Genomic DNA, 17839 nt, shown 5'->3' on the forward strand with positions numbered 1-17839 from the left:
AAACACTTTAAAATACAATAATTGCATTCTTAAATACCTTGAATATGCAGCCTTGTAAACATCTTGTCAGTAGAAGATCTTGAAACGATGCTGTAGTCAACGAAATGCAGAGCGATAGGGAGCAAGAGCGATAGTGAATCTGTTCAAAACAGAAGGGACGTTGGCCACGACAACGGTAACTACGTTACCGAGACGAAGTCAGAACGTGGCATCATCTTCCGTTTCCGGCATAGCTAAACCTCTACGGCTGCATGTCTATGGGAGCCAAAGACTTAAAAAGGGGAAGCAGATAAAGTTATGGTGGCCGTTGCCGTGGTTACCGTCGTTGATAATAAGAAGGGCGGGTTCAGTTTGTTTTGTCCCTGAGCATTCTCTGGCTTAATTATGAAAATGTTTGCTGGTAAGGACCGTTCGACTTAACTGGGGACTGTTTGCTGGTGTGTAAGGCGCGATGTGTGTTTAAGGTTGGCGGGACGTCCGCACTTTATTGCCGCGGAACGACGGGCTGAGCAAGTCGCCTGGGAAATCACAAGCAAGCATCGCCACTGATACACTCAAAGAAAAAGTCTGACATGGGTGGTCTCCCTTTGTTCATTGGTAGAAAAGAAGCCCATTCCCCTCACATACATGGAAGATAAAAGTCGTCTTGGCTGCTTGTTCATTCAGTGTGTTTGCTTGTTTATAGTGTATATGATGTGAGTAAGAAATTAACGGCGGCCCTACAGTATAACGCAAGCTATATATCAGAACAGAACAGAACTTTATTCTAAAACAATACACACAGTGCCACGTGCAGAGAACATATATACATCATTACATCACACACACACATATAATATGTACAAGTCAGAAAGCATATACATCCCAGCTCATCCACGTGTCAAGGCGACCCGTGAAGATCCGGGTTAGAATAGGTATTCACCATCCCATCCTTGTCATAAGAGTCGACTAACGGGATCGGGTGGTCAGGCTCGCTGATTTGCTTGATGCTTGTCATCGTATCCCAGTTGGGAGGATCGATGCTCATGATGTCAATCACTGGATTGTTTGGTTCAGACACGATTATTTACCGACCGCTGTCATATGGCTGGAATATTGCCGAGTGCATTGTTAAACAACAAACAAACAAACGTGCATTTTGAAATGAGAGTAAATTGTTTCTCAAAGGGAGAAAAGTAATTCTGCATCGGTCAGGTCAGTTCTTTATCAGTATACACGCCCCAGGTGTTACTGTTGAATTTGACATATTTAAATTTAGCTCAACTTGTTTTCAAGATATTTGTTGATCTGTTCTACAGTAATACCAGCCAGACATCACTTGTTGACTCTCACTGGAACATCAGGCTGTAGTCTGACTATACATAACCACAATGTACCACCAGTACAATGCTTGACATTCAGTGTGTCATTGATGTTTTATTCAAATATACAAATCAAAAGAAGTTAAAGAACTCTCAATGCTTCCATATGACTATACTTAGTCATGGCTAGTGATTATTGCAACTCACAGCCTTCCATTGTGAGTATTCTTTAACTTGTTTTGTGTAGTACACAATGAGTAATTGTTTCAAGGAAGAAAGGATTAACTTGACACGGCAACAGTTAATAATGAAATATTTGCTAATACAAGGACATGTTTGAACAACAGTATAATTATTTTCGGAAGAAAGTTTGAAATCCATAATCGGTGTATGCATGTCCTCATCTTGGAACAGGGGGCACAGGTGGCCCAGTCGTCTAAGGCGCCGCAATTCGCTGTGCAGAGTTGCGTCCTTTGGTCACGCCAGAAACCTATGATTGTGTGTTCGAATCCCGGTTCGCCCCGATTATGTTTCTAGGTTTGTCAGCACCATACCCGTGCTCGTGGGTTTCACCGAAGTGGTAAACGTCTGAGACCTGCATCACTTCAGGCTTTCCTCCCACATTAAGCTGACACGCCGCAATATAACTGAAATACTGTTAAAAGCGGCATTAAAACCAATTCACTCACTCACTCATCTTGGAACAATCAGCTCGTCGGGCATAGGACTGGTGGCACACTGTTCACTGTTGTAATATGTCATATAATCATTCAGGGATGAACTTATTGGTAGCTCCAGCCTACAGCAAGTCATATGAATCACTGACTGTTATTGTTGACCAGTTACATCTACACAGGCAGCCAGGCAGGCAATATGTTGGTCTGTTAGGGACGAAGCGATATGGTGGCTGCAGGTAGCACAATATGATATGTATACCAACTAATATAGTAGGTATGCAATCTATGTATTCCCAATAATAAAGTGAGTATATAATACGATATGTATTCCCATCGATATGGTAATTATGCAATACGGTATGTATTCCCCATTAATATAGTAGGTATGCAATACGGTATGTATTCCTATTATGTATTGTGGGTATGCAATATATGTATTCCCAATAATATAGTGGGTATGCAGTACAAATTATGTCATCTATATTCCCATGACAATATGGTTGGTATGCAATACGATGCACATCTTCCCGAGGCAAGAATTACTAGGCTGGAATTCCTGGGCTCGATCGTAGCGCCACCAGTGGCTATTACCAGTTATGTCCTTTCTATGCCTCTCCTATTGACCAATCAGATTCAACCTCTCGTATCACTTGCATTTGCTTCAAACAAAACCAAGATCTATATTGTGATAAAACGAGTCTTACATCGCGAAGTGCATCAAATCACGTGAGCACCTTGATTAAAAACATGAAAAGATCTGGAAAATATCTGTTGACACCGAGTTAGCGGTGCACATGCTTTGCAAATCCTGCAGTCGGCCGAAATCTGCATGACACTTTACGAACCGGATTTCGATTTCAGTGCGCGATTTTGATTATGCATAAACTCGTTAGTCCAGGCAGAATGTAACTCCATAATACCAGCCTAGTTCGGCAAGGGTGGAAACTGGACTTTTATAGTCCGTTAACTCACTTGCCTCGGGAAGATGTACGATGCATATCAACTACCGACTGTTTCACCATATCGTTACCACCCTTAATGTACTCCTAATTATGCCATAGAGTGAGTCATTGTTAAAACAGTTTGACTGTAGCCGCTTTGTTCTGTTTCACGTAAGACAACACTTTTTTAAGTTTATGCTTAATGGTTTTTTTATGCTTGTATAGGTTGACATAAGAATATTCGATTTTTTATTTTGGCATAATATTTCGTGGGTTGGTCAAAGTGAAACATTCTGTTTAAACTGAAGGAGGGTTTCTTTTTAGTTTTTTATTTCTGTCAGAAGGGTATATTTGATCATGTATTTTCATTTAAAAAAATTGTTTGGTTTGTAAGTGCATCCGTTAACTGAAAACTAAGAACATTCTATGGTTAATGGATTATTTGATCTTGTATTTTCACATAAAAAAATAGTTTGTTTTGTAAGTGCATCAGTAAACTAAGAACAGTCTTGCCTGGGGGGGGGGGGGGGGGGGGGGGTTAATCATACATGTTAATCAGCTGTTACATTGTTGTACCCTTGACCCCAGCTGGGTCATGGACTTGATTGCTGAAAAGTGGCAATACTTAATTCATTAATGTGAGTCTTTGTTAACTAGTACTTCTTTCTGTGTACTTTATGTATAGGCAAGGAAATCTTCCTCTTATGATTGCAAGGTTATGCTGTTATCTGTTCAAGTTCACTGACAGTATAGCAACCATTGCCTCTTCATGTACCATCTCCTGTTCCTAATGGAATATTACACAACAGCCATGCTCATGGTGGGCGGGTAATATTAAAAACCTGGAACCTTATTTCAACCAGCACCAAGTTTATTTTGGAATAATAATCATACTCTGAAATCGTAAGTGGTTTCAATTAGGAAACGACCTATTTGTTGAGATCTGAAGTTGGAGCAAAATGACGAAAGTTTGTATCATGTTCCAGGAACCGGTGATGGTATTAGGTGATTTCTGCCAGGATATGTCATCAATACAGATGCATGTGTACTTGTCATCAGTTCCTGTGTACGTAGGACCACACACCTGTATATAGGTGGAGCAAGCTGGAGAGAGCGTGAGCGTGCGAGCGAGCGAGGCTGGCTGTGTGTGAGACTGGGCGTTGAACGTTTGACATCAGTGTCGGGGAAACAAGTGTCTGCAAGATGGGTGTGTTGAACCACCATGCCACACACATCGGTCTCGACAGAGAACACCCAAATGTACATACATATTTATTTTCTGGCACTGACCAAATAAACAAGTGTTTATAGAATCGATTTACAGGCTTCGTGTCTTTTTTTAACAATTCTTGTAGTCATTCGTCACCCATCATGTTCTGAAAACTTTTTAAATATACAATGGCTCGAGAACTCCTGCACACACATATATACACACTGTCAGCAAATAGTATAAAATTCATTCATACCATATGACATGCTGCTGATATACGTCACGATACAGTACACACACTGTAGCTCAAGGTATTGGCACTAATGTAATACCGGTCAGACTGACAGCCACCACTGTTGGCAGTCAATAGTGTTCCACGATATTCAGTGTCTGAGATTCCTTGACACAAGCTTCATGACAGACTTCAGAGTGTTCCAGCTCATGACGATGTGTACTGTACAACTGGCATTCATGCATTCAGATGTCACAGTTGGTTTGTTGTTTACGCCGCACTCAGCAATATTCCAGCCATATGCAGAGGTCTGTAAATTATCGAGTCTGTACTAGCCAATCCAGTGATTGATAGACAATCCAGTGATTAATATCATGAGCATTGATCCACGCAATTGGGATCGATGACATGCATCAACCAAGTCAGCGAGTCTGACCATCTAATCCCGTTAGTCGCCTCTTATGACAAGCATAATCGCCTTTTACAGAGATGTTCAGTGTTCACAGAAACATACAAATGAAGCTTCACTGTCCATGAAGAGCCCACTGCCTGTTGTCCATCGAAAGTTCCCACACTGCATCAGACAATACTGGAACCACATCTTGCATCAGGAGAAATGGAAGCCGTCCTTGTTGAAACTGTTCAACAGCCTGTAAAGAAGATGAATAATCATGATAATCATGATATTAATAATTGCTCAATTTAAATATGTATAAACCATAAATGTTTACTTTAATGGCTGTTACACCAAACACTAATCAGTAGTGAATGAGTTTTGTTTTATGTCGCTTTTAGCAATATTCCAGCAACATCATGGCGGGGAACACCAGAAATGGCCTTTTCGAACCCGGGTCTTTGGCGTGACAAGCGAACGCTTTAACCGCTAGGCTACCCACCAACCCCTCACTAGTTGGATAATGTTAGGTAGAGACTACAGGAGGAAGTATGGGAGGAGGGGATCAGACATCGTACGTACGCCAGGAAGTCATCAATATCCATTGTGCGGGCTCGCTTCTTGTCAAAGCTGGTCTCTTCAAGAATCTTCACTACTTTTTCCTTGATGTCAAAATCTGCAGGTATTGTCTAGAAATAAACATGGACAAGTCGCTATCATGAACACCTTTTATGACCCATTAAGATTTATCACAAAAACGCAAAATAAATAGAACGTCCAACATCAATAGAATACACTTCTGTTGTGGTTGGTTGGTTGGTTGGTTTGTTGTTTAACGCTGCACTCAGCAATATTCCAGCTATATGACGGTGGTCTGTAAGTAATCGAGTCTGGACCAGACAATCCAGTGATTGATATCATGAGCATCGATCCACGCAATTGGGATCGATGACATGCATCAACCAAGTCAGCGAGCCTGACCACCTGATCCCGTTAGTCGCCTTTTACAAGCATAGTCACCTTTTACGGCAAGCATGGGTTGCTGAAGACCTCTTCTACCCCGGAATCTTCACGGGTCTCTGAGCACTGAGCAGTGCAATCACAAGCCAGTACTTACTATGTTATTGACAGAACAATGAATCTTGTAGTTCTTCTCCATCAGATTCAATACTTTGGTGAATCTGAAATGCAAGGAATACAATAACAACCTCAGTCATGCTTTTAACAGTCCTTCTTATTACCCTGCGAGTAACCAGGCCATAGAGAAGCTGTGAAGACAAGGACCTACAAGAGTTGCCTCCCTTGTTCACAGTATTTAACTATCAGTATCAACCAGGTTTCTACTTTCAACTAAACCTAATTTAACATCTCATATAATCCGAGAAAAAGTCACACTTATTGTGTACGGAAAAATAAATTGAGGGTAATTTTGTGTCTGAGTCGTGATAAAATTGGTCTTGATTGAATCTGAATAACATTCTATATATGTGATACTTCAAATTATATACTCACTTGAAGGCAGCTCCTATAGTCTTGTTTTTCCTCGCAAAGCAAATTCTCACCAGGCCATCCCACTCCTGAAACAACAGAAGAACCTGTAAACCTGGTACACTAGCACCACCACATATAACTGACCCGTGATGATCCAGGGTAGAATAGGTCTTCAGCGACCCAGGCGACTAAGAGGATCGGGTGGTCAGCCTTGCTGACTTGGTTGATGTATGTCTTCGTATTCCAATTGCTTTGATTGATGCTCATGATGTCAATCACTGGATTTGTTTGATCCAGACGTGATTATTTACAGAGCACTGTCATATAGATGGAATATTGCTGAGTGCGGTATTAAACAACAAACAAACAATACTCCCACTCCTCAAACAACATCAGTCCTCCAAACCAGGCACACACACACACTTGCACGGCTACACTGACATCATGACAGTTACAAGTGCTGGTGGATCACTTAACAGTGACATAGAGATCCTATCAATGGACAGGCTGATTGTTAATCTCAAAGGGAGATAATCAGGAAGCAAGATGTACCTTGAAGTTTATGGGAGGGGGAGGGTTCCGTGGCTCTATCCTGACGACGCTGGACTCAACTTTGGGGGGTGGTCGAAAGTTGTTCTTGCCAACCTGAAAAGAATCATTCCTTGATGCTGAATGATTTCAATGCTGAATAGTAACTAGAACTCCTAATGTGCTACAGCCTGCAGTCAAATCCACAGATAATAGTGAGTGAGTGAGTTGGGTTTAACGCCGCTTTGAACAGTATTCCAGTTATATCACGGCGTGTCAGCCTCAATGTGGGAGGAAAGCCTGAAGTAATGCAGGTCTCAGACGTTTACCACTTCGGTGAAACCCATGAGCGCGGGTATGGTGCTGACAAACCTAGAAACATAATCGGGGCGAACCGGGATTCAAACCCACAATCATAGGTTTCTGGCGTGACCAAAGGACAACTCTGCACAGCAATTCGCGGCGCCTTAGACGACTGCGCCACCCATTCCCCCACATCATTTGTGAATGAATTTAGGTTTAAGGATAACAATAGTACTGAAACTTGCTATATATCTTTAACCCATTATACGGGAACAAAAAAAATATTGCGATATGAATCATTTGAAGAAAGTATTGCAATATACCGGTAATACTCTGCAGTCCCAGCAGAAATACATCTTACCTGTGTCTGAGTACTCTGTGAGGAGATTAAGTTCTATGCTAACTGTTCTAAAGATTTATGTTCAACGTGCGGAGTGATGAAATAAAGTCTGTCATCACCTTCAACAGGTTGTCAAGCTGGCCAGAAGCTGTGTGTTCACAGACAGTATAAGACCCTAGCCTCCCACTCTACACACCTTCATCAGGTTGTCATCCCGGGCCAGAAGCTGTGTGTCCACAGACAGTATAAGACCCTGACCCCCACTCTACACACCTTCATCAGGTTGTCAACCTGGGCCAGAAGCTGTGTGTTCACAGACAGTATGAGACCCTGACCCCCACTCTACACACCTTCATCAGGTTGTCAACCTGGGCCAGAAGCTGTGTGTTCACAGACAGTATGAGACCCTGACCCCCACTCTACACACCTTCATCAAGTTGTCAACCTGGGCCAAAAGCTGTGTGTCCACAGACAGTATAAGACCCTGACCCCCACTCTACACACCTTCATCAGGTTGTCAACCTGGGCCAAAAGCTGTGTGTTCACAGACAGTATAAGACCCTGACCCCCCTATTCTACTCTACACACCTTCATCAGGTTGTCAACCCGGGTCAGAAGCTGTGTGTTCACAGACAGTATGAGACCCTAGCCTCCCTCTCTACACACCTTCAACAGGTTGTCAAGCTGGCCAGAAGCTGTGTGTCCACAGACAGTATAAGACCCTAGCCTCCCTCTCTACACACCTTCATCAGGTTGTCATCCCGGGCCAGAAGCTGTGTGTTCACAGACAGTATGAGACCCTAGCCTCCCTCTCTACACACCTTCAACAGGTTGTCAAGCTGGCCAGAAGCTGTGTGTCCACAGACAGTATAAGACCCTAGCCTCCCTCTCTACACACCTTCATCAAGTTGTCAACCCGGGTCGGAAGCTGTGTGTTCACAGACAGTATGAGACCCTGACCCCCCACTCTACACACCTTCATCAGGTTGTCAACCCGGGCCAGAAGCTGTGTGTTCACAGACAGCCGACAGTAGAGTTTGTCCCCAGGCTTTGCCACCAGTCTCTGGGCAAACTCTCTCTGAAACATCAGCACAGCACATCTGGAACAGCAACAAGCCTCGTGGTGATACAAAGTTGTGGTTAATTCAGCACATAACAGCACACCAAGAAAATAATGAAAATGTACTGTCGGGTAAATTTCACAAGTAGAAGTTACCTGGACTATGCATGCTATGTGCACCTAGCCCATGACATCAATACCTGGACGACTGGTTGCACTATGCACTATGCATAACCTGCTCATGACATCAATACCTGGATAACTGGTTGCACTATGCATAACCTGCCCATGACATCAATACCTGGATAACTGGTTGCACTATGCACTATGCATAACCTGCCCATGACATCAATACCTGGACAACTGGTTGCACTATGCATGCTATGTGCACCATGCCCATGACATCAATACCTGGACGACTGGTTGCACTATGCACTATGCATAACCCGCCCATGACATCAATACCTGGACAACTGGTTGCACTATGCACTATGTGCACCCTGCCCATGACATCAATACCTGGATGACTGGTTGCACTATGCACTATGTGCACCCTGCCCATGACATCAATACCTGGACGACTGGTTGCACTATGCACTATGTGCACCCTGCCCATGACATCAATACCTGGACAACTGGTTGCACTATGCACTATGTGCACCTTGCCCATGACATCAATACCTGGACAACAATTTGTACTATGCACTATGTGCACCCTGCCCATGACATCAATACCTGGTCGACTGGTTGCACTATGTGCACCCTGCCCATGACATCAATACCTGGACAACTGGTGGCACTATGCACTATGTGCACCCTGCCCATGACATCAATACCTGGACAACTGGTGGCACTATGCACTATGTGCACCCTGCCCATGACATCAATACCTGGACAACTGGTTGCACTATGCACTATGTGCACATGGCCAAGACATCAATACCTGGACAACCGGTTGTACTATGCACTATGTGCACCCTGCCCATGACATCAATACCTGGTCGACTGGTTGCACTATGCACTATGTGCACCCTGCCCATGACATCAATACCTGGACGACTGGTTGCACTATAAACTTTGCATAACCCGCCCATGACATCAATACCTGGTTGCACTATGCACTATGTGCACCCTGCCCATGACATCAATACCTGGTCGACTGGTTGCACTATGCACTATGTGCACCCTGCCCATGACATCAATACCTGGTCGACTGGTTGCACTATGCACTATGTGCACCCTGCCCATGACATCAATACCTGGACGACTGGTTGCACTATGCACTATGTGCACCCTGCCCATGACATCAATACCTGGACGACTGGTGGCACTATGCACTATGTGCACCCTGCCCATGACATCAATACCTGGACAACTGGTGGCACTATGCACTATGTGCACCCTGCCCATGACATCAATACCTGGTCGACTGGTTGCACTATGCACTATGTGCACCCTGCCCATGACATCAATACCTGGACAACTGGTTGTACTATGCACTATGTGCACCCTGCCGATGACATCAATACCTGGACAACTGGTGGCACTATGCACTATGTGCACCCTGCCCATGACATCAATACCTGGATGACTGGTTGCACTATGCACTATGTGCACCATGCCCATGACATCAATACCTGGACAACTGGTTGTACTATGCACTATGTGCACCCTGCCGATGACATCAATACCTGGACAACTGGTGGCACTATGCACTATGTGCACCCTGCCCATGACATCAATACCTGGACAACTGGTTGTACTATGCACTATGTGCACCCTGCCCATGACATCAATACCTGGACAACTGGTGGCACTATGCACTATGTGCACCCTGCCCATGACATCAATACCTGGTCGACTGGTTGCACTATGCACTATGTGCACCCAGCCCATGACATCAATACCTGGACAACTGGTTGCACTATGCACTATGCATAACCTGCCCATGACATCAATACCTGGACGACTGGTTGCACTATGCACTATGCATAACCTGCCCATGACATCAATACCTGGATAACTGGTTGCACTATGCACTATGTGCACCCTGCCCATGACATCAATACGTGGACAACTGGTTGCACTATGCGCACCCTGCCCATGACATCAATACCTGGACAACTGGTTGCACACTCAGTAGCTGTCACTGCCCCTGAATGACTCCATGACAGTCCACCATCAGCAGCAGCAGTGTTAAAGCTACATCACAATGCCATGTCAATGAGTCGGGACAAAGGCACATGATGCCCAGGTAACCTTCCAGTGTTGGGGTCTGATCACACACTATCAGCCACATCACAGACACACTGTACTCCCATACTAGTTCACAAACATTAGAATTTAACTTGGACTTGTGTTAGTTCTCATACTTCTTGGGAAAAGGTCACTGTATTACACTATGGTAACTCTCACAGGAAGTTGGGACAGCTGAAGTAGTGATAAGACCACCAAGAAATAACAAAAGACTTCCCGAGGCAAGGGAGTTCTCTGACCTTAAAGTCCAGTTTCCACCCTTGCCGAACAAGGATAGAATTTCCCGGCTCGATTGTAACGCCACCAGTGGCTATTACAAATTATGTACCTTCTATGTGCCTCCTATTGACCAATCAGATTCCACTTCTCATATCACCTTCATTTGCTTTAAACAAGATGGTGGCGCCCAGCCAAGACGATCTGATCGATAATCAAGATCTATATTGCGATAAAACGGGTCTTACCCCAAGAAGTGCATCAAATCACAGGAGCACCTTGATTAAAAACATGAAAAAGTTTGGAAAGTATCTGTCGACGCTAAGTTGTCGATAAACATGCTTTGCAAATCCTGCAATTGACGGAAATCGGCACAGCAGTTTATGAACCGGGTTTTGATTTTGATACTCGATTTTGATTGGACTATGCATAGACTCCAGCCAAAAGTATAACCGCATAATTCCAGTCTAGTTCGGCAAGGGTGGAAACTGGACTTTTATAGTCAGTTAAGATGGCCGCCAAGTAACAGTACCATCACAGACACTTTTATTCTGTCCAGCTGGATCACGATGATAAACTACCCCTCAGACCTCTCTATATCCAGCCTGTCATTCGGAAGTGCTTGTGTCGTACAATCAGAACATCACGTCATGTTTAGTCCCACAAACAAACTCACCTGAAGAAAGGTCTGTGCAGAAGTAATTTGAAGACAAAGGGAGATGAAATCTGAAATAAACAGAATACTGCACTTAATAATATATTTTCTGTCCATTATCTGGCTCACTCTCTCCAAATGCTTTAATCAGGGCAATCAGGTAAACCCAGACATGTGAAGATTCCGGGGTAGAATAGGTCTTCAGCAACCCATGCTTGCCATAAAAAGTGACTATGCTTGTCGTAAAAGGTGAATAACTGGATCGGGTGGCCAGACTCGCTGACTTGGTTGATACATGTCATCGATCCCAATTGCGTGGGTCGATGCTCATGGTATCAATCACTGGATTGTCTGGTCCAGACTCGATTATAAAATCTATAATATAATGTATAATGTATAAATCTACCTGGTATGGGAGATTGGCCACACAGATGTCAAAGAAGGGCAGCTCTGTCTTGAGGACGTCCCCCACCATTACCTGCAGCTTACTGGCCTGGGGGCTGAGACGGAAAACAACATGCATTCATTTGTGTAGTGTGACATATATACAGACTATAGGGCTATTCCTAAAATACAGCATTGAAAACATTCTCTTTTTCATTGATTTGAACTTGGGTTTTTATTATCGGACTTCTTGATAAGACTCAAACCCAAGCATGTTTACCCTCCAACACTTCCTATCATTGTCTGAAATAACTCCATAAATACAAGACCCAACATCTCATTGGAGGTGCACTCACGTTCCTTGAACTCTCTTGTGCAGCTCCGCCACCAGACGGGGGTCAATCTCACAGGCCACCACCTGAAACATGAGACAATGTTAACCACCATTTGAAACATGTGACATTGGTATCTACAACCTGAAACATGTGACATCATTAACCACCACCTGAAAGATGTGACACTGTTAACCGCCACTTGAAACATGTGACATTGGTATCTACAACCTGAAACATGTGACATCATTAACCACAACCTGAAACATGTGACATCATTAAACACCACCTGAAACATGTGACATCGTTAACCACCACCTGAAACATGTGACACTATATCTCCCACCTGAAACATGTGACATTATAATGACAATAAGATCTACCAGCAAGCCAGGCCATTCTGTAGTTGGCAGAAAAGAGAAAGTGTTGCTATTAAGTAATAAGCAGCACTCACGAGTAGCCGACGCCAGTGCTCTAGATAATACTCTCAGTGAGTAATCATTCTCTTTCGCTCATTGGGTATTCATAATTTTCTATCTGTACAAAGTATAGCTTTACTCCAGTCTAGTACTGGTCCAGTATCTTAGATCTTATTAAACCCAAGTAAAGAAAGTTTGAATGATTGACCGCTGGTCCTGACTGACCTTCTTGACCTTCTCCAGCAGCTTGACCGTCATGTTGCCCGTACCAGGACCGACCTCCAGGACCACATCTGTCGGCCGCAGCGCAGCCTGCAACATCACAGAGACTTTAATAATCAGCTGCCACGCACTTTCTTCCATCAACCAACTTGTAAATTATTGACTTATTCTCTGTGAAGTTTCCATAGATATACATCTTTGTGTCTGTTTTTTTTTAATATTGTTAACTCTAGTCCAACATAAATGACAATGTTGGATTGCGAATCAAAACATAGAAGATTCCCATCAACCAGCTGTACCAGTAATCGCCATTGTCTAAAGAACAGGTGCCACCTGACCACGCTCACTGCTTCAGTTATACAAATTACATTTTTTATTTTCTTTAGTATCGCACTCAATTTTTAAAGTCATTAAAATTAATAAGATATGCCTGTATCTATTTGTTGTCTGCAAACTGACGTGAACCAATGTTCCCCAAATTTGATTTACACAAGCTTATCCTTAACGCTATGTACTATGGTATTCACGATATATACAGGGATAAGCATTTTTTGAAAAATAGCTCAATTAGGTCCAGAATTGTGTTTTGCGGAAGAAATAACAGACAGATGGTAAGCAATGACAGAACTGAAAGTGTTGTTGGGTTTTAGTTTATGCGGGCCATCAGTCACATGACATTGCCCGCATGTCTTTTCTAAAGTTGTATTTGAGCAACATCATTTTATGGTGTTTTTTAATATTTCCTCACGATAGTCAGTTTTATTTATCATCTTTGGATAAATATTTCTCACTTCCAATGAAAACAAGCAAAAGTAAAACGAAATGCGATCAAGTAAGCGCCATAACGGGGAGTTGGCGATAACTGGTCCTCAGTGTCAACTGGTCGCTAGCCAGTAACCATTTCTTTGAGTGCTGAGAACAAGAATGATGTCCTATGTAGACTGACCTTCTCCACCATGCTGACAACAACCAGAGGGTTCTTGAGGATGTGCTGGCCGAAGTCATGCTTGAAGGTGATGCCTGCAATGACAGTGTGATTCCACGAGATTCAGATACAAGACGATCCGTACCCACAGAGATTCGTACCCACTGCAAATAATTAACCCGTAAAATTCACATCAGGTTCGTACCCGTTTCGGAGCATTTGTACTTTATCTTGCTGACTTGAACACAGATTTGGTTCACCAATACCCAGGACCTATCCATTTTCCCACTTTCATAGCAATTTATTCATAGCACTATTGTCACACATTCAACCATTTGGTGCACTTTTAATTTATTAAACCCCATACATTTGTTAAACATATAACATTGAGGTATTTTAATTGGCCGTGGTGGCATATTGTTGTTTAAGTATTTGCACTTTAGAAACCTTGGAAGCCGACCGGTGTAGCAAGAAGTTTACACAGTTAGTGATTGGACCACTCACGTGTTGAAAACTGGTTAAATCTGTTGAATCAATGTGTTTTGGTAGAGCAGAAAGCCTTCAGAAGCGATTGGAATTACTAAATGGATTTTTAAATATCATTTCATGGTCAGCCAGTTGATAAGATATGAGTGGGTCATCCAACATTTGTGTACAAGTCCGCCCAAAATACTGGGTACGGATCTCCATGATTCTGGATTATCCAGTTACCCGAGATTGATAATACCTTGAACACATGTAGATATGTCCAATCTAGTTTACTTCAGCTACTGTATAGCCTATAACAAGCATCTAGTGGGTGCTTGGTGGCAACTGGTTATAACTTAACGACTACCGGTAAATGGGTTGATGGTCGGGCCATGTGACTTGGATGATGGTGCATCATTGTACTGAGATGACATGGGACGTTTCCTGTATCAATGACTAGTTTGTTTGGTTTAGCTGAAATAGTGCTGAGTGAAGAGTTAAACAACAAACCAACAAATCGGCCTACATATTACAAAATACTTAGAATATCATTATTACGAAATAAACAAGAGTTTGCCACTAACGTGGCTATATCCCCCACCCCTGATGCAGAATTTATGACATAATTAAATCTAAACAAACCCTAATCTTTTTTAACTGAGGTGGAACTTGTCATGGAAATTGTAAAAAAAGAATTTGGGACCGAAGTCCATCTTGTTGCCATGGAAACGTAAAAAAAAAAAAAAATTCTAAATAGCAAAAGGCACAAGTTCAGCATGTACTTAACAGACCTGCAAAGTTTCATGAAAAAATATCGAACGGTTTCTGAGTTATGCTCCGGCCACGAAACGTGACGGACGGACGTACGGAGCCCGTTTCTATATACCCCGCCAACTTTGTTGGGCGGGGAATAATAAGTTGCGTCAGAGACATACCCAGCTTTAGAAACTGACACTAGTCCTGTAGTCCTTGCCAAACTGCCCAATAGTTAAAGTGTCATAAGGACTAGTAGAAATTTGCCATTTTTAAGGGTTTTGCTATCTGTTATCACTATGAGGACCAGTGGTCTAAAAAGGTTAGTTTCTACCGCTATATATCGATATAAGCATAAGGTAAGGTCTCTGCATGGCTGCTTGTACGCTGTGCACACGAACTCCATCATTCCTGACTGTTCGCATACCAAACCTCACCTTGTTTTTGAATTTGTTGGTGCTGACGGCTTTTCTTGTCTTGTTTAACTTTCGGCATATCTAATGTTCTTTTTGAGTGGAAATGATTATTACGATGTCAGCCCCGAACAGAGCAAATCTGAAGTTTCAGCAAACACGTGTTCATGTTTTCACAATCGCTTGACAACGTCCGGTTTCAGGGGCAGATAACTCTAACGTAGTCGCTAGAAAGAAGCGGCGTTATAATGTCAACGAGAAATCAGAATACCCGATTCGTCACCACTCGCATGTTTCCGTAACCTATGTGTAACAGGACTGGGTCCGATGCCCACAGACCACAGACACTACGGTGTTCGTCAATGGCCAATATTTATTTGCAGAAATTGTGAATGTGATTTAAAAGAAAACCACCCTGAAACAATCAGGTATACAATATAGCACATATAAAACAATATACACATATCATAAACACAGATATATACATACAATTCATATGCATACTAGTATCATGAGATACAGTACATAGTATTGTTGTAAATGCACTGGGTAGAATATATTAATGTACATGTTAATTAGAAACGTATTCTGTCTTGATATATGATCAAATGCATACACTAGACAATGACATGTAAACGACAACATGTAAACGACATGTAAACCTACCAGGTGTGTGGGCCTGGGTTGATATCACACCACGGGACGATGCCGCGCAAAGTTTCTGCACAGTAGTGCAAAACTCGTCTGCAGAAGAAATAACAATACATATACAGTACATGCAGACGTGCCAATAAGAACAAATACTTTCTATCATATATACATGTAGCTGAACATGAAAGAGTAATACTATAAAATGCCACATACATTCATGCATTCATTCATTTGTTTACTTTCATTCATTCATATATGCTTACTTTCATTCATTCATTTATGCTTACTTTCATTCATTCATTTATGCTTACTTTCATTCATTCATTTATGTTTACTTTCATTCATTCATTTATGCTTACTTTCATTCATTCATTTATGCTTACTTTCATTCATTCATTTATGCTTACTTTCCTTCATTCATTTATGCTTACTTTCATTCATTCATATATGCTTACTTTCATTCATTCATTTATGCTTACTTTCATTCATTCATTTATGCTTACTTTCATTCATTCATATATGCTTACTTTCATTCATTCATATATGCTTACTTTCATTCATTCATTTATGCTTACTTTCATTCATTCATATATGCTTACTTTCATTCATTCATTTATGCTTACCTACATTCATTCATCACATGCAAGCTTGCTTAGCCTTACCTCTTATATCACAAATAAACTCTATCATTTCTAAAACTACTAATCTTACTTCTTTTTTTAATGCTTTTACATGTTTTAATGAATGTAGGATACTTATTTGGTTGTTAAACTCAATAATAATTACGAATCTACATTCCGTATATTCGTGTCTAAACACACATATATCCAAATACAAACAATATCTACAATATTGATAAAACAATTTAATGAATAAAATCCTCAATTCAATAATAAAATACTAACCTTGGAATTTGATCTAAGGTTCCCCAAAACGATCCTTGTGAAAAAAACACGTGAATATATATAAGTCTTTATCCGTGGAGAGGTATATGTGGAGTGACCACAGTCCTTAGGTGTCCAGCATACAGCATGGCTGAGTACCCAAGCTGGCCATATAGACAAAATGCTTGAGTATGGAGAAGGCTGGGGCTATTGTGTTAGTTCACAGGGTGTGACATTCACAAACAAACCATGCAAGTAAGCATGCTTAGTAAGAGTGCTGTGACTGATGGTTTAGTGTTTAAAGTAGCCTGAGCAATAAAATAAAATGACTACAACTGCATTTAATTATGTACATGAATTATACTTAAAAGGTAGAATACAAGAAATAGTCAAAATATGTAACTGCCACATATGGAATGGGACGAGTTGGTCACGAATGTCGAACACCCATTTTACTGAGACATTTCCTTGTCTCCGTATGAAGAAGTACAATGCCTCCAAGTCCAGTATCCTGATAATCAACCAAATTAGTGTGATTTAAGCGGCGTTTGGTTCATAAAGAGCACGATTAGTATTTCTTTAACATTTTGTGATGAAGTCAAAACCTTTGAAGGTTTTCATTATAGAAAATAAAATATGACTGAATTACAATTTATGAATGTTTGCTCTACGTATTGTTATTTTACTCTTTGCCGCAATGTATAGTACTTTGCGGATTAGTTCATCTGTAAAGGATAAGAAGTACTCTCTAAGTGTATACATGTGTGTCTTATGGAAACACCCT

At 41.8% G+C, this 17839-nt stretch overlaps 1 protein-coding gene across 1 annotated transcript; it reads right to left on the reverse strand.

Annotated features, from left to right (window-relative positions):
• Window positions 1-4178: 4178 nt before the first annotated feature.
• LOC124146233 (probable dimethyladenosine transferase) lies at window positions 4179-15735 on the reverse strand. Its single transcript, XM_046516420.2, has 12 exons — window positions 15545-15735; window positions 13908-13981; window positions 12965-13051; window positions 12345-12406; window positions 12011-12104; window positions 11626-11675; window positions 8394-8517; window positions 6799-6891; window positions 6268-6332; window positions 5873-5936; window positions 5338-5444; window positions 4179-5011 (listed from the first exon to the last, which is right to left on the reverse strand). The coding sequence occupies exons 1-12, from the start codon at window positions 15600-15602 to the stop codon at window positions 4969-4971; spliced, it is 921 nt and encodes a 306-aa protein (XP_046372376.1). The 5' UTR covers window positions 15603-15735; the 3' UTR covers window positions 4179-4968.
• Between the last annotated feature and the right edge of the window lie 2104 nt (window positions 15736-17839).

This window comes from Haliotis rufescens, unplaced genomic scaffold, assembly GCF_023055435.1.
Source record: "Haliotis rufescens isolate VD_foot unplaced genomic scaffold, xgHalRufe1.0.p SCAF_2, whole genome shotgun sequence".
Taxonomy (NCBI): domain Eukaryota; kingdom Metazoa; phylum Mollusca; class Gastropoda; order Lepetellida; family Haliotidae; genus Haliotis; species Haliotis rufescens.

Coding starts and splice junctions, on each gene's coding strand:
- LOC124146233 (XM_046516420.2), bottom strand. CDS start 15,602: ATGCCGAAAGTTAAACAAGACAAGAAAAGCCGTCAGCACCAACAAATT. Junction 11,676..12,010: donor TGGCCAATCTCCCATACCAG/GTAGATTTATAC, acceptor TGTTTATTTCAG/ATTTCATCTCCCTTTGTCTT. Junction 5,445..5,872: donor ATTGTTCTGTCAATAACATA/GTAAGTACTGGC, acceptor GTTTATTTCTAG/ACAATACCTGCAGATTTTGA.